Below are 26361 nucleotides of genomic sequence, written 5' to 3' on the forward strand. Positions count from 1 at the left end.
TCTGTCTGTCTGTCTGTCTGTCTGTCTTGGGTTGTTGTTGGTTTGTTTTTTGGCTTGTGTGTATGTGTGTGTGTGTGTGTGTGTGTGTGTGTGTGTGTGTGTGTGTGTGTGTAACATTTTGATCTGAACTTTTATATGTGGGTACCCCACAAACCCATGGTTAAGCAGCCAGAGAACTGGCATGGCCAAGGTGACACCCCCTGCCTCCCACCGCTGAACACCAAGCCCCACAGCTCAAGTTTCAGGAGTGGGAGGGAAAACAAGTGGTCCAAAAGTGCAGCACACTTCTCTCTTGGAGCATGAAAGAGCAGGGAGGGAGGAAGCAAGAAGCATAGGAAACAGGAGCAGGGGGATAGAGGGAAGGGCGAATGAGGAATGGGAGCAACCAGGAAGAGAAGAGAACGGGGAGGAGAGAAGCGAGGGAAAGGAATGAGATGAGCTCAGGCTAAGGCATAGAAATCTAAATGAGTGTCACTGATTTGTAAAATGTGTGAAGAATGTACCTCTTGATTGCACAAGTAATGATAGGTATAGAAAAAAATGATAGAGGAAGGCTTTACTTTAAGTGTGCCGTAACAAGCTTAAAAAGGGTCAAAGGAGAGATGGGAGGGATGCCATTGATCTTATGACTTGGTTAGTTCTGTGAGGAGAACTGTTGGTAGCAGAGCATCAGTAACCCTTTCACAGATTTTTTTTTTTTTTCGTGTGTGTGTGTGTGATTCGTTTGTGATTTTTTTTTTCTTCCTTTTTGTTGTCTTTGCCCAGGTATGCTATATGATGTACAAATAGGCTGACTCATTGCACATTGGCTATTTTTTTTTTTTGCCAAAACTTCAGCAGAGAATGCTGATCTAGCAGGAGAGATTTAATTAAATTCACAATTAGTAAAATGAAGTAATAGGGGTACGGTCCCAAAGCTTAAAGGACAAGTTCACCTTCATAGACATGTGGGTTGAGTGAATGCAGCAATATTAGTAGAACACATCAGTGAAAGTTTGAGCAAAATCGGACAATCCGTTAGAAAGTTATGAATTTTTGAAGTTTCTGCTCAGTCACGGCTGGATGAAAAGACTACCATAGCTTGTGATGTCATATGAGTACAACAATATAAAGAAAGAATAAAGAAAATTCAACATATTTCCATTTTTCTGGCATAACAAAAGAACACTCGACTTCTCTCTTTCAGAAGGCAGGGGGAATAATATCACCCTTAACATACGTCAGTAGCAAGTTGAAGAAATGTGCACTTTATTCAAAAAGTAAAGTTTTGTGAAATTCTCTTTTTATTTTCCTTATGTAGTTGTACGCATGTGACATCATACACTGTAGTAGTCTTCTCTTCCAGCAGTGACTGCGCAGATACTTAAAATATTCGTAACTTTTGAACGGATTGTCCAATTTTCCTCAAACTTTCACTGATGTGTTCTATTAATATTGCTGCATTCTCTTAATCCTTATGTGTATGAAGGTGGACTTGTCCTTTAAGGTCAAAGGTCATTGTACTTTGCTAGAAATCTACCCATAATCTCAGCAAATGATGAACAGTTCATTCAAAAGGAGGTTCAAGATCTATCCCTGGGGTCGATGGTCAAGATTTAATGAACCTCATTTAAAAGTAATTGGAGACTTGTACTTGAAGCAGGATATATTGTTTGTGTGAGAAGCCAGACTCGTCCAAGCTGCCTGCATGCTGCCGTCAAATTAGTACCTTAATGTTTCATGCTGCTGGCTGGTATTCTTTGGTTTTCAAACCAGCAAATTTGTTTGGCATTTTGCTGCCCATTAAGGCAACCAGTTATGAGTGTTTCCACTGCTTCTTTGCTGACTACAAGTGTTTCGGTAACCTCTGTTGAGAAAATTTGTGTACGTGCAATCACAAAGCTGAAGGTACCTAACTGATATTATAAGACATTGCATCTTGAAACCATACATTTAGAAATCCTGCAAGGTATGTGGGTACTGGCTGCAAAGAAATTCTGTTGTCATATCGCACATTTACCATGTTTGTCTGCTCATGAGTGACCCTGCCCTTCCTTTGCTCAGAAAATCTGTTTTTAGAACAATTTGTATTGTATGGCTTAAGGAACAGATCAGAAATTCTCTCTTTAAGTCATTGTTTGCCCTTATTTGCTAATTTGTGTCGGATTAATCACCATGGGAGTGAGTTTGCTTGATTTACTGAAGGCCACACATTGCAATTGTACAATGACCTTGTCATAAACTACTGGCAATCAAATCAAGATCCCTTAATGCTGCATTCTTAGCAGTTGATTTTGAATTTGCAAGTGAGTATTGAGGTATATGTCATGGAGAAGGGGGGCTCAGATCTCTTTAACAGATCTGCTGTACTGTAGATATTGCTTCTTCATCATGAAACCCAATATCACCTGCTTTTATTATGATTTATTTAGATATAGAATTCTTACTTTTTTGTGGATTTAGACTTCTGAGCCTGAAAAACCCTATTTCTGTTCTGTTTTCACACATGTTTAAACATGCACATACCATTTGTGCAGTTAGACGCCATCAGTTGAAGAGAAATTATCACTTGTTTACAGCCCTGATTTACTTTGTATTTTGATCCATTCATCTTCTCTCTGCATCAGCTAATCCTTTTTAGAAATCAGCCTTACGTATCATATCCTTTCATATATGTCATCATTAGGCAGTCCCCTTTTTATGTGAATTATATCTAAATCCTGTCATCATATACATTGTTTGGAGCACCTCTTTAAATATCTAGATTGTGTTTCAATCATACATGTGATTTCTCCCTTGGTGTCCACCTGCAGGTGATCCTTTCTTGAAGTGCACTTCCCGGGGGCGACCAACTCACCTGGACGGCTCGTTCAACAGCGATTCCGCGGACCCCCTCGAAGATTCCTACGAACACGGTGGGGACTTTGACGATTTCGAGTACGACGGCGGAGCACGCTACCAGGAACAGTTGAGGGAGATCCACAGCAAAGAAGAGGATATTTCCCCATCGTCAGATTCGACCACGCCCACTGTATCCTTGACTCCCAGTACACCTGTTGCTTCATCAGACTTCGGGGCTCCCTACGTTATTGCAGATGCTTTGGACCCAGATGAGTAAGGATCTATCTTACGTAGCAAGAATCTTTCATGGCTTAAAATGATTTGATATGGAGAAGATGGCAGTGTAGTTCTTCTCTTGTATATGCACTTACACTGTAATAGACATCTTTGATAGGAGGTATAGCAATCCGTTTGTTAGAACAATGGAGTGTTTTATGAGTAAAAGAATGTGCGATATTACTACCACTTTATACAAACTTTGCAAGTTTGTTTGAATTGACCACTCCTATAGCATTTTTATTACTCCAGTGGGTCAGATACCTGTGGTAATGTACATGTGTATTGTAAGAATCGACTACATTTATTTACAATCTGTATTGTAAGTATAATTATGATATGAACTTGTACATGCACATTGCTCATGTGTACTGACTGTAAAGTCCAATACCAAACTATAACTTTGAGGCTCAATGTGTGTCTCCCGATGTTCATCTAGGAATTCAGACAAAAAGCAGCGAAAGCGCAAGGCTCCTCAGCCACCCCATGATGGAGGAACCAACTCGTCGCCATCGTCGCCTCAGCCCCCGAAGCAGAAGGACGGCGGCTGGGTCAGTGCGGCTGCCACCAGCGGTGGCGGTGACCCTGTAAGTAGCAGCACTCCGTCCCCGACTCACTCGGCCTCGTCCGTCGTCATGGCGCCGTATTCGCAATCCCCCACGCCCATGGAGAACGTAGAGAGCAAGGAATTTATAGAGAGGCCAGGTCCCCCATTTTGGGTAACACTCACGTCAAGTGTGCATGCCCACAAACTTTACCCGCATGGGCATGATACTCTGTCAAGCCTTGCTTTGACCCAGTCAGTCTCCCCAAATTTTGATTTCAAATATTTCGTTCTCATCCGGGTGTATCATGAAGTCTTATTTTATTTGCATTTTATGTTAGACTCATGTAGTCTGATCCATGTGGACGATGGTTGCATTACCCCCCTAATTCAAAGGTACTCAGTTTGTTTTATAGGTTGTGTATATTTTTGTTCTGCCTGTTATTGTAATTTCATGAATTATATTGCATGATGAATTGTGAATTTCAGTTCCTGTGAGTCAGAGGTTAACTGAGCTCACCGGTATATTATGCATAATACATTCTTACAGACACACACTAACAGTAACACAAACATCTGATGTGTGAAACTTACTCGTATTCCGGACAATGCAATATGAAGTACATGTTATACTGAGTTATCTGTGTGTAGATGTTGATAGTCATGTTCATTTGTGCATCCTGCATGGATTTTAGTAACCACTGACTGTGATTGTGATGATGGAGAAACTTAAAAGAAGGTTGGGCAGTTGCATGGTTGAAAAATTTCTATCATTTTTGAGTCACGATATCTGATCCAACAAACTGAAATATTGCAGTCCTCATTTGTAACACATTCCTGGGCATCTGAAACAAATCAACAAGCACACAGAAACAAGACTCACTACAGTGTGTAATGACAGGGCTAATGGTGGATATAATCATAGCATTCAATCCATACCGGGTGACATACATTTCAGCGAGTAGACCTCTCATCATGCTTTGATTCAAAATGCCCCAAATTTTCTACAAGCATGCAAGAAAATTTGAATCTAAATAAGCTGTTGAAACTACAATGCTGTCTTGCAAGTCTAAATGTGGGATGTTCAATTTGAACATTGGGCATGCCATTCAGGTACACAAATTACATCATCAGTTGATATTCAATAGGTTTGTCAGAAAGGGTAACAAAACCTCTTTACCAGCTCTCTGTAAGTGTCCACGGGAGATAGTTTGAAAAGAAATTTCAATTTCACCTTGAGACTTACTGCATCAGTGCTCCTCAAATAAGTCAGTCAGCCATCCAGATTTTGATGATTTTGGTAATTTGAATTTTCAGAATATATGAAGGCAAAATAGACTGAGTTTAGGTGTTTGCTGCCATTGAGTTCGTGATCCTGCATGACAAGTTGATTCATTGTTGTGTTTCTTTGTTTTATGATACTTGATGTGTTGATGTTTGTTAGTCAGTATAGTTCAGTGTATTTTAAGCTACACATTGTAGCATCTTGTCAGTGACTTGTCTCAGGATCTGTATCAAACACAAACATATTACTCTAGCATTTCGCGAGTCCAAGCTCAATTCTCACTATCAATTTCAAGCTTTCCAAATGTATTTCACCTTGCCTACAGTTGTTTTGTAGCAAATACTCTTATCAGAAATCTTGGAATTCATATTTTTCCTGACTGAACACAAACTATTAAAGACAAAAGTGATATCTTCTTACATATTGCCTACAAGCTTTATGGTATTTTTTGGTGATGCATGTGCAAAGACAAGACGGAATGAATATAATGCAATCGGTTGGTTGGTATATTCTTTCTTCTAAACTAGCCCATTCGACGGCATGAAGTCTCGGAGAGTGGGGATAATTCGAAGCTGAACAAGAGCGCCCCCAGCCAACAACTCCTCCTCTGGTGTCAGGAGGTCACCAGAGGTTATCGAGGGGTCAAGGTCACAAATCTAACCACCTCATGGAGAAATGGTCTCGCTTTCTGTGCAATCATAAATAGACATCGACCAGACTTAATGTGAGTAACTGATTCTTTCCCCCGTTTTGTCCTTCTTCTTTTTTGTCCTTACCCAGCTTCTGATAGTATAATTCAAAGTTAGTTGTCATTGTTTTATGGGGGATTTCATTGGACATCTGTTTGAATTTTCATTGCGTGTATTATTGTAATGTTTGATTCAGTTTGTAGCAAAAGTACTTATTATTTCTAATGGATACATGTTATGTTGAATATGCCACAAGATATTGCCAAAGATGTTGCAGGTTTCATGGAAAATGCTGTTTTTTCCAAAATATGTTACTACACATGTCTATTGCAGGGAAGGTAGAAATACTAGTTTCCCACCTAAAATACCCTCTTTTCAACCCTCGGCATACTGCAAGACTGGCATCCCTGGTATACTGACTGCATTAATGCCAGTCTGATAACGACATATTGTATGCTAAGAGAATCTGAAACAATAGCACTGGTTCGTGATTGTAAGGTCATGTCAGCTTGAAATGGCAGTGTGAATAAGGGACTTGGCACAGACACAGTTTCGTCTGTATCGAAAGATGTTTAGAGAGAGAAAGAAAGTCTCTTGTGTATGAGCCATTGAGGAAATACATATTTTTACCAAGAAAGTTTGACTATATTTTCTTCACAGTCATTGAGGATCAGATCTTATTTGATAACATCATACCTGTGACAATGATAGATTGACAAACTGATTGTATGATCTTGCATCACCGGGGGGGTTCATAAAGTTCTTAAAGTTACAAACGACTTAAAAACGACTGGTGATCAGTTCTTGTGCTGAATTATTTAAATTTTTATAAGTATAGCACATCAGAACGTGTTCCAGCCATCGTTCGTAACTTTAAGAACAGCTTTATGAAACACCTCTGGGTGCATTTGTGTTTGTGTGTGTGTTTATAGTAAAATTAACTTGAGCCTAGTATGAGTTAGAGTGTCCCTTTAAGAGTACAAAGTGACAAACATTCAGTTGGCCTCTGCTTGTTTTCTGTACACGGAGTGGAAACTGTGGCCAAGATGGTTGTTGGTAGTTGGTGGCCTCATTGTCAGTGTCAGACTTGTGAAATTGGTATTGCATGCCCCTCCCCCCATCCCCCCAATGATTGCACATTGTAGGTTGATGAGTCTATTAATGAGCTCCTAGCCACACCAATAGCTGGAAGGAGGCTACTGGATTAGGTTACTAGGCCCAGTGTGTGAGGAGTTTTCAGGAGTGTCACTACACCAGTCATAGTAAGAACATTGTAATCTTGTCAGTGCTAGTGAAACAGGGACAACCTCCCTATTTTTCCCCCTCCTTTACCCCCTCCCTCCAGCCCCTCCTTTTCTTTTTCCTGCCCACACAGGGGCACATCAACTCTCACACATGCACCCATGCCCTGTCTCACCTTCCCTTCCCCTCCCTCCCCCCTCACCAGCAAAGAGGGGAAAAAAAAACTTGGGAGTGCTACTGCCAGAGGGATGTGTAAGACGATCTCTCCCTCGAAATTATTTTACTGATGAGTTAGTATTGAGTGGAACTGGGAGAATAACACTTGTACTTTGTGTGTTGTTCCCCAGCTGCCTGGGAAATGGGAGAGGCCGGGGGTAGGCGCAGACATTAACAAAGAATACAGCTCAGTAGGGTGTTTGCAAGATTTGCCAAAATTAATTGATATTTAACCATGCTCACTTTTTTTTTTCATCCCTTTCTCTTTTTTTTTTCTCTTTCAACAGAGACTTTGCATCACTGTCACAACATGATATAAAGGGAAATAACAAGAAGGTTTGTTTTTCCAAGTTGGAATTTTCAATGGAAAGGGTGCCGTGATGTTATGCAGCGCTTGCTGCAAGATAACTCAACTTTGACATTGTAAACACAGGGCGTCTCCAGTGCAGAACTGGAAAAAAAAGAAGCATGCTCCATTAAAGGTGTTTTCTTGCCTACCAGTGAAATATTATTCCCTGCCCGTTGCTTGCGGCCATCGACAATAACATGGCTGCTCGCTCATGTTATGATTATGCGGGAAAGCTCTTGTTGGTAACCCGCTTCGAAAATCTGTCCCAGTATGAACTGCAGACTTCTTTTGGTGGGTGGTGGGCAATAGCTCAGCCTCCTTCTAAAGAAAACTCCATTCACAAGTCACTCACTTCTTACTCTGCTTGGGAAAGCCGTTCTGTGTATTTTCCTACCTCTTATGGAGCATTCAGTTGTGAGATTTGTTCATGTACTTGTAACCTAAAGTCCTTTTTCTGTTTTGATGGACACATAATGAATGCAATGCAAGATTTGAATTCAGAACTGTCCTAAAGACATATTGGCTTCTGCTGGTCACATTGAAATGTAAAGGCTGCATTAGAAGAAAGAGGGTCTGTTTTTTACTTCTGTTATTCTAAATATTTGATGTGTTGAAGAAGTAATAGTTCCTTGTATTTCATTGTTTAGGTTATGGTTTGGAGAAACACAAATGTATTACGTATTAAACTCGTTCACAGAACACTTGGCAAACAATTTGTAAAGATACCATCACAGATATTACACAGGTGATAGGTTGATTTGCCAGTTTGTTTTAGTTTGATCTATCACAGCTTAACCTGTACATTGATTCTTTTGAGCTGTCCTGCTGTGTTTTGGACTTCACGCCAAGTTGTTATTTCTCCATGTCCAGGCTTTTGATGCCGCAGCAACGCTGGGCATCCCAAGACTTCTTGATCCCCAAGACATGGTCCTCCTGGCAGTCCCAGACAAACTGGCAGTCATGACGTACCTCTTCCAGCTGAGGGCGCACTTTACTGGCCAGGAGATGGAGGTCAAGCGCATCGGCCGCACCACGAAGAAGAGCACGTACATCGTCGGCAACTACACCTCGGACAAGTCAATGCCGGAGGACGTGTTCACGGAAGAGACAAACACTGTGAGTGACCAGGCAATGTCCAATGGAGACAGAACAGATGGTGGTGATCAGGTGATGTCCAATGGAGTCAGTGTGCCAAAGAGCCCTGGCTCACCCACCAAATCTAGTCCAGGAACCAGCAACGGTTCCCCCAGTGGTATCGCGGAGCTCAGCAACGGGGCAGTGGATGACAAGAGTATGAAAAGCGTGGACAATGGCAGCGGTGCCGAACATGCACGGAACTCTAACGGCCACCCGGAGAGACGGCTTGGTCGGCAGAAGTCACGGGAAAACGAGGCGGAGTCGAATGGAACGGACGGGGAGAGGACGCCCGGCCAGGAGACGGCCCAGAATGGGAAGAAGGCAACCAGTCCGGCAGGAGATGCAGGGGATGCTGTATGGATCAGGGCATCTGTCGTGGCTAGGAAAGGAGCAGCGGAATCCAAGGCTGACGGGGAACCACTTCCAAAGGTAGGAAGAAATTTGAACCCTTCATTACATGTCGTTGTGCAGTAGATTGTTCCAAAATAAAGGACTTTTTACCATAATCAAACCAGAACTTGTAAAGCTTGTCTTTTAGTAGCAATATTTTGAAGGTTTTTCATTTATTACACTGTATAATGATGATCTCAAGTAGGTTAAGCAAAGTAGGGAGCCCACTTTGACCAAGGTATGCAGCATGCCTTGATTTTCACATACACTCTTCACATAGGCAATTGTTGGCATTGCATGCTTTTGTGTGCTTTATAATCCAGGCCAAGCAAGAAGACCTGAAAGAGAGAGCAAAGCGACTCTTGGAGCAGGCCAGAAAAGAAGCAGCAGTGAAGAGAGCTACGCTAAAGAAAGGCCAGTCACCCACTGATGGAGATACTACGGAAGTAAGTTTGCATGTCCTGAGTAAATGATAATAGTGATTATGATAATGATAATAATACAGGGTATTTGTAATTCCCTGTACCGCTCTGTCAGAGTGCTCAAATAGCACAAGAAATTTCTCCAGTAAAATGTAAAGCATAAAGAGTGAAGTGAAGGAATAGATAATGCTTGCATACAATTTAGAAGAATTTGAAAGGTGTAAGCAGTGGAGCAACCTGTAAAAGATACCTCAAAACTTGATGGTGCTGTGCTGGGTTAAGAGGATTACTGAATGTAGCAGAAGGCATGATGCATGCATAGTTGTAGTGAACTACATTTTTGGATCTGTATGCAACTCAAGCATATAAATATGCGTGTAGGCGTGTATATGTATGTGCATGTGTGCATGCATGTGAGTGGGTACAAGTGTGTGCTGTGGAGAGGAAACAAATTCTCATTGCTTTGATACTCGTGACAAGGGATATTTTGGCTAGCTGTTTGTTTGTGAGATTGATCGGAGTTTCAAATGGCCATGAGCATTGTAAGTTGCATCTCCACAATGAGCGGTGGGAAATCAGACCTAAATTATGTTCCAGTCCTATGTCCTTGTTGAGTGCCATGCTGGTGCCCAGTATTCAGAAATGAAAAGAAAACTAATGCATTCAGTGGGTAAAAAATGGGGAGTGAAAAGGATAAGGGTGGGGGTGGCCAAGATGAAGGGGGGGGGGGGATATGTAAATGAGTTTGAGTATGGGTTATATAAAGCAGTATGTTTCTACATAGTATGTTGGTATCAAGTGGCACAAACTTTTCCTTATTAACTGATATACTGTATCATTCCAAAGGATTTACACAGTGCAGGGTGACATTATGGGCAATTCACCTAAGAAGATAGAGCATATGTTTTGTGTTTTATTCAGTACTGTGGAGCTTTGTCAAGCAAGAAAGAAGGGATATCTTGTGGCTGAGAACCATATTATCATTGTATTAACTCTGATGATTTAGAATGCCACTCGCTGTTCAAGTTGACCTAGATTAATAGCTTACAGACAATGAAACATAACAGAGGTTTCATTACCATTGCACATTTTAAGTGAGACAGTTATGGAATTTTGTGTTTTTGTATGTTTTTATGAAACAATAATATCTGTCGAAGGACAAGATAAAGTGATGATGTCACCCCCTTGCAATTCAGCCTTTGTCTGTTTATGAAAATATTCTAGAAATCATAGTTTTCATTACTTCAAAAGTCAGCATTTCTAAGCTGTTACCACAATAACATGATGCAAATTTTATATGTCATTGCTTGTTTGTCAAACAATTCACTTGTAAAGATGATATCACGCAAGATTTTTTTTACATTTCAACAGGGATCTTGTGAGGTAATGGCACTTGCCAACATCACTGTAATCTGCTTTAATCTCTACAGATATCATGTTATAAATTGGTGAAAGCATCTTAAAACTGACATTCCATAGATTCGTTATATCATGTCAGAATGTAGTGAAACTGCTTCCACATTCAACCTGAGTGTGCAGTAGAGTTGCCACCCATGATCTCCACTGACCCGACATTACCTCAGTAGTGCCATAGAGTCGTCTCTTTCGAGGACTTTACTCCCTGCAATTTCAGGAGGATGAAAAGAGAAAAGAAGACCTGAAGGCGAGGGCCAGGAAGCTCATCGCCGAGGCTAGGGGGAGCATCAACAAGCCTGAGATTGAGGGAATCGATGAGATGGCCCAGGCGGTGAAAGAGCAAGCAACGATAGGTAGGAGGAGAGAAACAAACTTATTTTGGCATCATCTCTTACATCATCCTTGGTATCCATCGAAACGTTTGCTCATTTCTAATATCTCACGCTCATATTTACATAGTGCTTACATGTTACGATTTATAGTTGTATGTTGTTGAATGTATTCATTTGTTGCCATTTTGCTTACTGTATCCATTTTTTTTTTGGAATGATATGATATGTTCGTGATGTATGTTTTCTTTTTATTCATTCACTTGAGTAGACATTGTTGTAGAAGATCATGTCACAGAATTACATCTTCAAGTTATACTCTGTGTTTGTTCATGTGATGTAAAATAATCTGAGTTTTGGTTCTACTGAGCTGTCATTGCGTGATGAGTTTGTGTATGTGTTAAATCACTTTTATTTTATATCTACTTTAGCTGAATGTAGGAAATACTGTATATATGACATTTGTCATCAATCTGTTTTACTTTTTGTTAGTGGAGAGATTTAAAGATGAATTCTTGTTAAAAATGGCAACAAGAAGAAAAAGTGGATTGTATCCCTTTTTAAAGATATCATTCAAGATTTTACCTCAAAATGTTCACTCAAGCATCCCTTCACGAATTGCTGTACCCAATTGCCCCTTCTTACGAAATGTATCTATGTGTTTCATTACATGTGTGTTTGTAAATGTGTCTATATATCTCTTCTTGTGTGAATGTGAGTGTGTGTATGTGTGTGTGTGTACAATTAAGACTGAAAATATGCGTTTGGACATTGGTGCGCCCATCTCAGCTGGACCATGTCTAATGATAAGTCCAGCAGAAAGAGTGAACTTTTCAGTTTTCCCACTAGAGGCAGACAGTCTGACTCAGAGGGAAGGTTGATCACCCAAGTGGCGATAATATAGCAATCCTTGCCTTTACAGAAACCTGATTCCGTGCTCTAAGTCTTTGTTGTACCCACACTTTCTAAACTTCCCAACTTTTTTTTTTCTTTCATCTTCTTCCCCTTCCCTGTAAGTTAGATACTCTGAAAGACTATGGATGTGAAGGAAAAATTATGCTTGAATATCATAGCTGAGCTCTGTACATGGAATACATTTTTGTAAGGAACCAGATGGAATTTATGCCTTTAAATGTGTTTATGTGGTACTCATGCAAAATTTGCATTCGAGAAGACTAAAAACGCCCAAATCTCCAAAGTAGCAATGTCCAAATTTTTGTTCTGAGTTTTGATATTAATAAAATGCCTCCACTTTAGAATGACATATAATGTATTTCAAGTATGAATATATAACCTTGGCAGTATACTTCAGCAGAAAAAAAAAAGGAAAGAAATTTTGATTTGTGTGTGTGTGTGTGTGTATGTTTAAATGAATTTCTTACCATAACAAACTTTTTTTTTGTTTTGTTATGCAGTATGCGTTTGTTGTTATAGGTATAGGAACTTCATATTTTCTCATTTTCTTTGTTCCACGGATACCTTCTAAAATTTTAGGTCAGTGTAGCTGTTCCGTAAACATTTAACAGACTATTTGAATTCACACTTGTAAATGCAATGAGACAAGAAAAACGGTCAAAAACTGATTTCCAAATCTGTGTTGTCCATACTTTTCTGATCATCAGGTAGTTATTATGCTGCAAATAAATTGGGATTTCTTAGACAAAATTAGTTATCACAACATCGGACTATCCTGTTGAAGGAAAAAGCATATCAGTTTTCAAATGATCCAAACTTTCCACTGTTGTTAGCGTTACGCCTTCCATCACAGAACTTGTATGAATTTGAGCTTCGTCTTCCAAAGTGATTCTGATATTCCCTTAAAATGATCCTCTTTTTAGTTCTTAGTTAGTGGAAGTTCCCTTTCACTTTCAAAGTTTGGGAAGTAAATGTTACATCCATATCAATGTGATTTGCCATCATATGATAGTGGGATATCTTTATTTTGTATGTATCATTAACTGACTTAAAGCTGACAGAAGTTGATAATGCGAAATGCCCCAAACTGCACAGGTCTTTCATGAAAAGTGGTACCTGGTATTTGGATTATGTCAAATTCAAGTAACTTTTTGCCATGATGTTAATATAGGGAAGCCCATGCTGCTGCAAATGTAGGAATCACTCAGGGGGAGTAACATTTGGGCATTGACAAAGAAGCAATGGAGCATGGAGATTGCAATACGGTAACTGAAGACCTCTCGTAATTGAAAAGGATCTTTGTCCGGGGCTGTGAGCCATACACGGCAAACGCAGCAGGAGAAGGGGTTGAATGTAAAGCAGCAAGAGTTCTATGTGGCATTCAGCACCCGGTATCTAACCGGCTGATTAAGTCCATGGAAACAAAGCGAGATTATGTGTGGATTCCTCTCCCTGAAAAGCTCCAGTCATACATGTACAACTGATCCCCAAGGGTCTTTTCTCTCCTTTCCTCTTCTTCTTCTTCTTTAGGATTTTTTTTTTCTTCTTCTTTTTGAGCCTCCTCTCTCTCCTCCAGAGCTCACCCCTACACAGTCCCTCTCTCCCATAGCAATGGGTGTAGTGTGCCGAGACCAGGGATTCTTGGTAGCTTCTGCGTCTTGAATGGGGAGAGCCTGTCACATAAGTTGCATTAGCCTCTCCAAATCATACAAATCTTATCAGATTTAGCGGTAACAATGCCCCGTGCCTTTCCTTATAGCATTGTGCCTTTGTGTGCTCAGGGATGAAAGTGGCTGAAAGAAAGTATTCTGACATTCCTACACACTGCTGCAGCCATTGAAAAGGCATGAATAAGGACTTTTACAACCCATCAGAAGAGAGAAAAGAAAGAAGGAAAAAAAGGGGGGAGAAACGAAACAGACAGACAGACAGACACACATATGAAGTGTTGTGTTTCTGTGTTTGTTGTTGTTTAGGTTTTTGTTGTAGTTTTTTCTTCTTTTTTTTTTGAAGTGGAAGTGATAGAACTGAGGCATTACAGAGTCATCCTGCACTTTCCCTGCTGCTGTATATTTTCCTTGAGCTCCCACAGTTCTACTTGTAAGGCTTTCTGGAAACAAAGCGGCCTGTGATGTTGGAACTGGTCTGACGATGAATGGGGTACTGGAGATTAGATGGACTAGTGGTGAAGGGGGAGAAGCTGTGTAAAAGGCGGTCTTGGAATCTTGCCGGGCTTCTCTTTACAGTCCCCCCCCCCCCCCCCATCATCATTTTCCTCTTTAACACTCTGAGGACCGTCATCTCACAATGCTATTGACATTGTATGTAAACATATACTGATGGGACTGAAAGAGTGGAAGTTCTCCAGCAACCACTCGAGGAGAAGAGAGTTTGTGCCCCCAGGCACTATCTCACGACTTCTAGAGAGGATGGGGTCACCCCGCTGACTACATCCAGTGGGAATGTGGGCAAATGTATGACAAAAGGAATCTCTGAGAGGTGATAACTGCCTCCCCCTTCTACCAGTTCCCCTAAATGACCTGGCAAGTTTTGGCCGATGAAGATACCTCTGGTATCTGGACAATATGTGTTGAATCACAGCTCCAACAAGCCTGGGGCTTGGAAGTGAGAAGTGAAACAGCTCCTCCAGTTTTTTCTTGTCATCGGCAGAGTTTTTGTCGATACCGAGGAGCCTTGTAATTGCTCTAAGATTGAAAGGTGTGATTCATCAATTCAGTGTTTCCCAATGACTGATTGATGCCTATGCCACTCAGTTTTTCATTCCCCATTTCAATGAGTCGATTGCTCATAGGGCCTTTTCCCTGGAAGCATGCATTTCTGGCCAGTCAGTTGTGGTAGACTTTATAAAAGTAACATGAAATACAAATCACCCAAGATTTGCTTATGTTTGTTGTCTATTTTCTTTCTGTCTTGAGTATGTTGTGCTTTCTTTGTGTAATTATTTTTGTCTCTGGCCTGTGTGTAAGGTGGTGGCATCCTCTACTTTCAACTGAGGAGTTTTCAAACATTCTTGTCAGTATTACACATTAAATATTAAGTACATTAGATGTCAATGCTGTGGATATTGGGCTGCATTTCTGCATGCAATGCCTTGATGTATTTGGGTATTTGAAACACGATATCCTTGTTGAGAGTGTAATGTTTTTCCACATTCTCAAAACATTCCTGCACAGATTTGCTCTGTACTTGATTAAGTCTAAGGAATAGAGCAATTTGGTCCTGGCCACCTCATAGTGATCCTGACCAATTCAACAAATATGGCCATAGAGCTTATTCATTGGATTCTTCTCAGCATCATCTTTGGAACATTGATCTCTTTCCCTCTATCATGTAGTCCTCGAGAGTAGCCCCCTCGCGTGACTTCTCTCCTTTCACCCATAAACTCCTCTTAAAATTTTCATCTGTTTGACAGCACAATACTATTTAGTCATGTATTGTCAGTGACAAGAGAAATGTCCCCAGAATTTACTTCTTTCCAATAGATTAAATAAGCAAAGCTGGTCCTTGAATTATCCTGTTTCACACATAGTAGTTTATAAGACTGAACAGTTTTTAGGTATGATATTGGTGAAATTATGGTGTGTGTGTGTTTTTTTTTTGGGTTTTTTTTTAGTATGAAACTATTCATATTCATGTGAGATCCGTGTTGCTGTCAGTCATGGGACAGAAACATGGTCTGCTTAGGTTTCAAAAGAAAGTTCCTGTGGTAGTGGTATGGCAGTTATCAGTTTTGTGGTCCAAAGTCATTTTCGCGATCAATACTTCTGTATCGTCTTGTACCCACCGAATGATGTCATCCTAGCATTAACCCTAAAAAGACTGGGGGGGGGGCCTAAAAAGCCCCCCCCCTCGACATTTCGCACGATTACTCTGCAACACCCAATGCTCTCACCGCGATGCTCTATGACTTTTTTCTTTCGAGTTTCCTGCACATTTTGATACCAAATTTGTGACGCCCGGGGGTACGGTTCTGAAGTTACATAACTTTTTGTACATGCTCGCGAGACCAAAAATGGCTCAAAAATGTGATTTTGTGTACAAAGTCAATACAAATTGAGTTTTTTCACATGGTTAATATAAATATGCTTATTTTTATTCTCAATGGCTAAAATTAATTTGTTTTAGTTGAATTATGCTTCAAAAAGGGTCTGCCACAAATTTTGCTGAAAAAAACAACAAAAACAAGAGGTCGAAAAAACAACGAAATACATAAGAAATTCATAAAACAATAAAATAAATAAGAAATTGATTTTGATACCGAATTTTTTTTCAAGTACATTTGCTAAGAATGCCACAAAGAATATTTAGACCAAAAATGAGCACTTTTGGAGCTTTATTTACTGATTTAGATCAAAAAGTCTGATTTCTCGCATAGATTAGCTTAATTAATCAAAATGAAATAAAAGAAGACTATTTTGGAAAATTTAAGTATACGATCTTGTAGATTACATCGCACACTACCATTGTGCAAATTTCCGCGGCGATCGCGAGATCCACGGCCGAGATCTTAAGGGGGCCCTTTAGGCCCCCCCCCCCCCCAGTCTTTCGAGCTACCAAAATAGCCCAGTCTTTTTAGGGTTAAAAAATACCTAAAGATAGACTCCCGTTCTTACGGCTGTACTTGCAACTTGAGCTGAAAACATCTTTTTGATAAACATCGTGTTAAACCAGAATACTGTTGTCATGTTCTGTATTTTGGTAATGTGATTTAGAGAGTGATTGATGAAACTTCAAATATACCTGTTGTGATGTACCAGCATTTCAATTGTGGATACGTATGGCATGCTCTGTAGACAATGTTTGATCACAGTTGTTTGATTTTCTTGTCTAAGTGTTTCTGTAGACAGTCATATATACTCAATTTTGTGTTTTAAGTGTATGAATTCATTTCTATGTTGATGATGTCATTCTCTTCACTGAGAACCAAAGTAATGTCTGGACGTCACCAGTAAAATAGATAGATGGATAGATAGATACATAGACAGATAGATTAATTGATACATATCAAATAATTAAAGAAGTGAGTAAATAGATTAGAAATAGAAGTACCGTGTATGCACAGGATCTAGAATAGAGGAATCGATCGATATATTGAAGAATTTAACTAAACTGTAAATTTTGAGAAACTTCTTATTTTTTGTGCTTGAACAAAAACATACACCAAGAGTGCAAATGAGGTGTAGAGAATGAGTCCAATACTTAATTACTGCATTAATTTGTTTCTTTGTACAGGAAAATAAGGTGCAGGTCCCACACACCCATGTTCATGTTAGCACTTAATAGGAATCTAATCCCGGGCACATTTGCATAGTTTCCTTTTAATTTTACACCATCTTGATAGTGAAAAGACCACTTAGACTCAATCTTTGCTGGCCTGCCAAAACTGTAGAAGGCCTTCACGTAATATTTCATTTCAAATGAATGATCTGCCATTTGTTAACACACTCTTGCCATTTAGTTTGGTTTCGTTCAATTACTGAATATATTTTCCTCACCTTTTCATTCTTTCTCTTTCTCCTTTACTTTTTCCCTTTGTCATCTCTCTGCCTCTTTTCATGTCCGATGAGTTTTGTAATCTAATATTTGTTGTTGGTACCCACATTTATTATTTTTTTTTTTACATTTCTGTTTTTGTTTTGTGCTGATTTCTTTGTTTTCTGTTATCCCCACATTCCCCTGCCTGCTGTAGGTCTTGGTTACAAGTTTTATCAGTATGGTCACTCTGGTAAGACATTATCCTAACATGGCATGAACTTTCATTTCAGTTTTTGCTTCAGTAGCGAAATGTATGAGTTGGACACATAGTCAGTTTGCCTTACACACCGTAACACATTGCTTTTACAGGATGGCATATAATTAGGTGGAATGATGTGCTAACTGATGTGTATATATACCTCGAGTTAAACATATCAGCTGGTATTGTATAACTTTAAGAATTGTTTACATGTACTGTATACGCTATATATTTTGTGTGGGTTTTATTTTCGCGAATTTTGCGAGTTGGGAGCTATTCGTGAAATTAACAACACGCGAAAATATTACCTTCCAAAATGAATCCCTTGCCTTGATGATACGAACATTTCAGTACTAGTATACCATGTCACGGCTTACCGAACAGACCATACTGGCTAAGCTTGTTTATGCACGTCCACGTCTACTTACGAATACTGTAGAGAGCCAATCCATTATCGCAAGGGGACCACTCGTCAGAAATCTAGCGCGATGGACTTAACCACTTTAAAAATGTTGAATTCTAACTTACTAGTTCGCAGAGATTGGTAAGTTTTTTTCATGCAGTGTATAACTAGTATCATTCTTATTTGCTAGTAAGTTGAAAATTCACACTTTCTTTTCTCTGGTCCCCCAATCGCGAATTTATCTATTCGCGAAAATGTGTGAGAGCGGCAATTTGCGAAAATTTATGTGCGCAAAAATTATAGCGTATACAGTATTCATAGTTATGTATGATATACCACTCATAGAGTTGCCATACACCCGGCCAACTAAGAATCAACACCTAATTTGAATGCATAATGAAATGATATTGTGCCGATGTATGAACATTAGCACAACTTGTCTAACCTCATTACAGTGGTGATGATAATATACACATAAATATACCAGGTATGCCATCTCAACGTGATGTACATTACCAAAACTTCCTGTTACTGTGTGTAATTCAGTGACTTAATGAAATTGGAGACGGGACATTTCAGCCATTAATATTCATTGGTTGCATATTACATTCGTTTCACATAAAGGCAGGTGATACTATCAGATAATATCAATATCGAGTTCCAAATGTTGATTCAGTACTCTTAGTGCTTGACATCAGGCTGAGGTAGATTATGTCAAACTGACCCCTCCAACCCCCCCCCAAAAAAAAACAATAAATAAGTAAAACCACTGATGACAGAATAATTCAGTACGATGATATGATAGACACGCTGTACCTTAGAGAGGAAATCCGCCCCAAAAACAAATAAACTTTGAAGGAAAGAGAAAAATATCCCCTACAGAATGATACAAAAATGACAAAATTCAGATAAAAGATAAGGAAGATGGGACATTTTGAAATTTCACATTTTTTTGGAAAACATGTCTTGACCAGTCCTTATGAATATTCAAATAAGCGAGTTGATGATGTCATACCCTCATAATTGTTTATGTATGCTATATATGAAATTTGGAAAAAGTTTTATTTTTGGCTAATATAAGTAAAAGCATGTTCCCGTACCAAAATATATCAGAGTTAACATCTGTTCTTTTTCATTTTGGGTGGATTTAATTAAGGCAAGTTTTATATTTACACAGCTGAAATATGAGGGTTTTTTTTCCATTTTTGTATATGAAATGAATGAGAAAGTTCTAGAGCATGACATCGTCAACTTGCTGATTTGAATGTTCATAACGACTGGCCAAGAAGTGTTATCCGAAAAAATGTAAAATTTCAAAATGTCATATCTTCCTTATTTCTTATCTGTTTTTTCATTTTTGTATCATTCTGTAGGGAATATTTTTATGCCCCCGCCATGAAGTGGTGCCAGAGGCATTATGTTTTCGGGTTGTCCGTCCTTCCGTTTGTCCGTCCGTCCTTCCTTCCTTCCTTCCGTCCATCCTTCCGTCCGTCTGTAATGAATTTTGTGGACAGCGCAACTAAAAAACCCTTTGAGGTATCCTAATGGAACTTAGCATGTATGTGTATTAAGGGGTGAAGTTGTGCCTATCAACATTTGGGTGCACATGCTCAAGGTCAAAGGTCAAAAGGTCAAGGTCAAATGCTCAAAATTTCACTGTTTCCCCCATATCTATGCAATGCCTAAAGATATTTTCTTGAAACGTAGTGTATACATGTATTACCCAATTAAGACTCTCTGGTGAAAGTTTGGGGTCATGAAGCCAAAAGTCAAAAGGTCAAGTAAAAATGTTAACATTTCACTTTTTTCTCCATATCTTGGAAATAGTTTAAGGTATCTTCATGAAACATAGTATATGCATGTACTGACTGGTAGTGATTACCTAGCGAATTTGGGATTCATTGGGTCAAAGGTCAGGAGTCAAAGGTCAGGAGTCAAAGGTCAATGGCAACACTTGAAAATTTTACTATTTCCCTCATTTATGCAATGCCTGCAGGATTATTTTTTTAAACTTGGTGTATGCATGTATAACCTAATAGAGATTCTCTGGGAAGGGTTTTTTTTTGCCAAAAAAGGTCAAAGGTCAAAAGGTCAAAGATCAAGTGAAAGTGCTGAACTTTACTTCCTCCTCCATATCTCGTTGGCTCAAGTTATCTTGAAACTTATACATATTTATGCATGTTCTGCCTAACAGTGATTCTCTTATGAATTTTAGGGTCAAAGGTCAAGGGTCAAAGGCCAGATGAATACGGTAACAATTTACTATTCAATACAGAAATTGCACTTTTTCTCTGTACCTTGAAAATTACTCAATGCATAAACTTATGAAAGGGTCAAAGTCAAGTAAAAATCCTAAAATCCCCAAATATGTGCTCTCCCATTCATCCAATTAAACCTAGGTCAAGGAAGGTGAACATTCAACACATTTGTGATAAACATGTCATTTTGATATTTTGCCAATTTTGTGAAAATGTGATCACACATTGTCCACATGTACTATAGACCTACTAGGCGAATCATGCATTATGGCGGAGGCATTCCAGTCGCCCTAGTTCTCTTTCTTTTGAAGTTCATTCATATTTGGGGTAGGTTTCCCTTTAAGTCTTGGGTGGAAGGTCAAATTGAAGTGCTAAAGTCATACACCAGTACATTTAAAGAAGATAGCAACGATAGAAAGTTTCTCAGCACTCATGCGTACGTGAGATGTGACCTTTCGCATTGGGATATGTTAGGGAAAATGTGTATGATGTCAGATATAACAGTAGGTGATTAAGATCAAATTAAACAAAATAAAAATCAATCAAGTGCCAACCTGTTCTTTGTGGCCACCCGTCTGTCAAAGAAAGCCTTTTCTAGCCTTTTCTTTTCTTGGTCACTGTATGTGGGTTTGACTGCATCTATGATGTAAAATCAAAATGATAATGTTTAATTCAAAGTCTCATAATTGATACATTTGGACAGATTTCACTATACTGTTCACTTGCAGTTTTGCTGCTGTTACATACAAAAACATCGTATGTGTACAACCACAATAACATTGCTATCATTGTCATATGATAATGTCAGTATCGTTTTATTGAGAACTTCAAGTCAATCATATATTTCAAGTCCAATTTTGTGTACATGTTATAACAATTATTTTGTCTTCTTGGCTTTGTTAGTTGGGCGGCTTCAATGTTTGTTAGGGGGAGGGGGTTGAGATTAATCTGATGAATGATATCTACAAACCTTTCTCTCCTAAACCATTCTGGTGCATTAAAAAAATCATACATAATTGTATATACACACATATGTATCCATACATATTTATAATCATATCTTTTAAACCTTTGATACGTAATCATGTAGTTGAATGTCATACATCAATGCATGGTGCATGATTTTCATGTGTAAAAATCCATTCACATATTATGCTGTGTTGATGTTTAAGGCTTCATTGTCTGTGCCATAATGCTTCACAAATCGTTGCAGTGTGAACCTCTTGCATGCTGTACATATGCAGTTGTTGAGTGCCTACCCGTTGAACTGCCATACAATTACTCAGTAATATATTCATTGCTATTAGTTTACAGGAAATGAGGTAAATGCATCTTAGAAGGACTGGGGTATTTAATGAATATTCCATGCCCATCGTAGAACCAGAATCTGTTGGGCAAAACAAGAGTGTAGAGTGAGTGTGAGAGAGCAAAAAGTGATTATTTGACCTTGATTGGTGTGTGAGGAGGATTTGAGAAAAGAAGGTGACACACAGCATTCCGGAATAGAATGCTGATATGGTAAACGCGAGTGTGAGCATGTGTCATTGTAGTAGGTTGGTTTATGCAAATTTATTCATTGTTGTGACACCTTGAAATAGCCTGTTGCATGGAATGCATATTATTTATCAGCTCACTAATTCTTTCCATTATGTTTTGTATCTTTCTTTCTATTTGCCTCACAGATATCTTTTGTATCTAGATGTATATTTTTATTGTTGTTGTTTACACACTAGCTTATGAGTATTTTGTTGTCATTTCAGCCTAGGGAGACTTTGCACTGTTGTTAAGGTGCTCACAAATAGTTATGAATTTCTACAGTTTTGTTATTCCTCACCCAGCACATTATCACCTTTGTTTTTATTTCACCAGTGTACGAAGGACACTTGTTTCCTTTGGCATTGCTGTCATATTTTGATTTGTTCATATCACTGATGTTTTCTAGGATCATGATATAGTCTTTTTGTTGTTACTTTCTCTCTCTTTTTAAAGATTTAGTGTGTTAGCAATCTTTGTTAGTGGCCAATTTAATGGATTTGCTGTGTCCTTTTTTTTTTTGTATTTTCTGGTCAAAATAGTGTTGATGCTTGGACTACATGGTACTTAATAACATGTGTTGCCTCAGTCATACAATTTTGTAACTGCAAGACTGCAAAAATGTGAAATATTCTTCATTCATTTCTAAACCGAAAGTCATCTTGTTTAACATGAAAAATGCAAGAATAAGAGCGTGAAACAACATCATCCTTTGTCATGCTGGTGTGAATGCAGCATTCAGAGAAGGTTTCAATGTGAAAAGAAAACTGCAAAATAGAAGCAGTTGAGAGAAGTCAGACATATGATGTGGGAGTTATTACTTCTGCTTTGAAATGTAGATGTTTCTTTCAGTGCTAACTTCTAGAATATCTTATTTATTACCTTGGATATTTTTCTCTGTTTTTTGTGGGTTTTTTGTATACCTCCTCCACAAAGTGTTGCTGACAGCATTAATTTTTCGGGTTGTTTGTCCATCCTTCAGTACATTCATAATCACTTTTGTGGACAACATGGATTAAGATCTTTTTGAGGAATCTAAATGAAAGAGCAGAGGAGGCATATGTATGTATGAGTGGATGAAGTTGTGCTTATTGATCTGTGAGTGCACATGCCCAAGGTCATAGGTCAAGGTCAAATTCCAAAATGTCACTACTTTACTCACATCTATGCAGTGCTTGAATGTATTTTCATAAAACTCAGTTTATGTATGTATTACCAGATAAAGATTCTCTTGGAAAAGGTTGAGGCCATGGGTCCAAGGTCAAAGTTCAAGTAAAAATGCTAAAATTTTACTTTTTCCCCCTTATCTTGGGAATGGCTCAAGGTATCTTTAAGTTTAGTATAAATGCATGTGAGACCTTACATTGATTCTTGAGTTTAGGGTTATGGGGTCAGAGGTCAGGTTAAAATGCTAAAATTAAAGTTTTCACTGCTGAAATTGCACTATTTACCATATCTTGATATTGAGTCATTTTATACACTTGATTAAACTTGGTATGCTACATACATCACCATATATTGTAGACCTATTGGGAGATAATGCAAGATAGTGGAGACATGCCACTCACCATAGCAACATTTCTTTTTCCTTTTTTTGTAATTATGTCGTGGAAGCCTTAGAGTGCTTTGCTGAGTGCATGTTTGCCTCATATTTCTTCCTGTGCTCTGTTTGTAGCACTAAAAAACAAATTGGGTTATATTTTGGGGGATAATTACTCATGAGGGGTTGCTGTGGAACAGACAAATCAGTTCGCTAATTCCGGGGTCTGGAAGAAGGCAGTTGTTTACCAAGAGAAAAACTTCTTTGCGACCAGGGTGACAGGGCTGTCCATACTTTAAACTCGCAATTTACCACGAATGCTACTTCGTAGGGAAGCTCATTCTTCATACAGAATACCTAGAGCTGCAAAAACTAGAGAGGATGCAGTAATCTTTCGGGGAAGGAAAATCACCTTGTGCTTCTGTCAAATTTAGTTCTTTTTTTCCATTTGCTTGATGTCAAATTCTAGGTTTACAGATCTATGTGAATGCTACCTACTCTATCTGCCCCTCAGATCAGGAAAAAAAAAATGGAAAGAAAAAAAAAATGAAAGGACTAATTTTTCTTTCTTCTTTAATTGTTGTATGATCATTTCTTTATTTTGTTTTGTTTTTTTGCTGCTGGAGTATTGTTAAATTGTGTTCTGTTTGTTTTTTGTTTTGTTTTACTTATTTGAATTGGAAAAACTGATTATTTAACTATTAAATTGCTTTTCTATCTCTTGGGCACACAATGAACTCCTCAAATTGCTAGATTTTTCTGTTGTTGAGGTAGACAGCGTCCTTCTATTTTCTTTTTAAGAGCTAGCTCAGACCCACTGTTATTCCTGATAGTATAATACATTAATGCAAGTTCCAAATATACTATATGCCATTTCTTTGGTCTAGGTATGTAGTATGTAGATTTATGGGGTGTATGCATTCTGGAATACTCACTATGTAGTGTCATTGCTCCTTACAGTGTAGCACTAGCTCTTCTATTTCATAACTGATTGGAGCTAAGTAATGGACATCTTTGGATCTGTCTGGATTTGATATTTTCCATTGTATGTGCATTATTAAAATTAAACCTGTTTTATTATGTGTTGTGCATTAAATGTTTGAATTGCTGGCACATGTTGTTTAGTGGATTCTGAGTTACCTGCACAGCACTGAATATAATCTTTGACTACGCAGAATAAAAAGTGTGAGGCTGAACACAATATGATACCATGAGGTCAACAAACGTGTTGTCACATCTCAAAATACATTTTGTTTCCATATTTTCTTCCACCCACAGTGAGATCACCCACATTTTTTTTCAACTGTGCTGCAAACTCTTGTGTCATATAAGGTGTTAAAGCTGTTGAGTAAAATACATATACAATGGCACACTCCCACAAAAAAAAAAAAAAAAAAAAAATCGCTGGCCTGTGTTTCTGTGTTGGTAATGTGATTTGTTTACCTTGTAGCTTATCATTGCAAGAAAAGACTTCAGCAATTTGATTTTTTTTTTTTTGGATTCCTGGTTTTATTTGTGTATGTGTGTATTGAAAACTTCCCTAGGATCAGATGCTGCATTAGATATGTGGATATATAAGAGGCATCTCGGGTAATGTGGGTGATGTGATGCCATCAGTAACAGGCCATAGTTCTCTTTGAAGAATGATCTGTGAGCAGGTAAAGTGAAGAGTTGACCGATGTGTGTCTGTATCTGTGGTGTCCAATAGGTGACAAGTCCAACCAATCCATGGCTGACAGGCCCTCCCCTACCAGCCCGGACGAATCTCCGGTCAGCAGTGAGGACAAGCAGCTGACAGTGGGGCTGACCAAGGGCAACATAGCGGTCAAGACTCCACTGCAGTCCTTTAGCAGTCTGGTCCCTCCGGCACAGCGCAAAGGTCAGTACAGGCTGTAGCAGTCAGTACTGAAGGGAAACTGCCTTCTGTTTGTACATGAAATTAACCCTATTGTCAAGAATTTCATTAATTTGAAGAAATCAACATGATGCTGCTTAGCTAAACTAAATTTGAAACTCTTTAATACAAGTAAACTGTAATATTTGGAAATAAAAATGTTATTCAAAGCAGTGGACAATGAAAGGTATTGTTACGTGATGTATTTTGCATGCAGATTGCTTTTCTCGACATCAACCGCATCCAAGTATGCCTAGAAGTATCCTGCATGATGAATTTCTGTGCAGAAAGATTTAAATACTATGAGGAATTAGATTATTCTTCAGTGTTACCTGGATGGGGATAATGATTATCCATGGGATAATGATTATCCATGGGACATGCACATCCGTGTACATTGTCTTTGACAGAAAATAAAGCAGTCAATTTAATGGACAATGAATGACAGCGCAATATAAAGAGTATGATTTGTGTATTGATATAAAAGTTCAATCAAGATCTAGCAAATACACAGCTCAAATGAAAAGACAGAGAAAGAGAGATGGAGAGAGACAAGGACAGGACATTCATGAGAAATAATGCTTAGATTATGGTAGCTTGGCTTGGTATGTGTCAGTGTACATGCAACAGATTCAGAAGCAAAAATAACAAAATGTATCCCTACAACTACAGAGAACTTTCAGAAACACGATAGAGAGAGGCTAAGTCATTTTTAGCTGTCATTAGGGATATTGATGACAAACAATGGTGACCGGGGAGGAATGTGGGGCAAGATCGGAGCTAATTTAGGGAGTATTATGTAATGCAGGTTATTTGTGCTAAAATTATATTTGTCTTGTGGCGAACAAAGCACCATACCTTTTTGTTGTTGTTGTTGTTCTTCTTCTTCTTCTTGTTCTTGTTGTTGTTTTTTTTTGCAGAACTAATATGGTGTATTTTACATAAACT

At 38.7% G+C, this 26361-nt stretch overlaps 1 protein-coding gene across 1 annotated transcript in view; it reads left to right on the forward strand.

Moving 5' to 3' along the window:
* LOC139731540 (EH domain-binding protein 1-like) overlaps window positions 1-26361 on the forward strand; it is a 64296-nt gene that overhangs the window by 31310 nt on the left and 6625 nt on the right. Inside the window, exons 7-15 of the mRNA XM_071642423.1 lie at window positions 2793-3093; window positions 3536-3833; window positions 5453-5649; window positions 7360-7408; window positions 8292-8987; window positions 9272-9394; window positions 11004-11139; window positions 17741-17776; window positions 25228-25398. Of these exons, the coding sequence (XP_071498524.1) occupies window positions 2793-3093; window positions 3536-3833; window positions 5453-5649; window positions 7360-7408; window positions 8292-8987; window positions 9272-9394; window positions 11004-11139; window positions 17741-17776; window positions 25228-25398 (2007 nt within the window). The remainder of the gene's footprint in view (window positions 1-2792; window positions 3094-3535; window positions 3834-5452; window positions 5650-7359; window positions 7409-8291; window positions 8988-9271; window positions 9395-11003; window positions 11140-17740; window positions 17777-25227; window positions 25399-26361) is intronic.

This window comes from Diadema antillarum, unplaced genomic scaffold (genome assembly GCF_040938485.1).
Source record: "Diadema antillarum isolate AM-2024a unplaced genomic scaffold, OU_Dant_1.0 seq00000377_RagTag, whole genome shotgun sequence".
In the NCBI taxonomy this organism is placed as follows: domain Eukaryota; kingdom Metazoa; phylum Echinodermata; class Echinoidea; order Diadematoida; family Diadematidae; genus Diadema; species Diadema antillarum.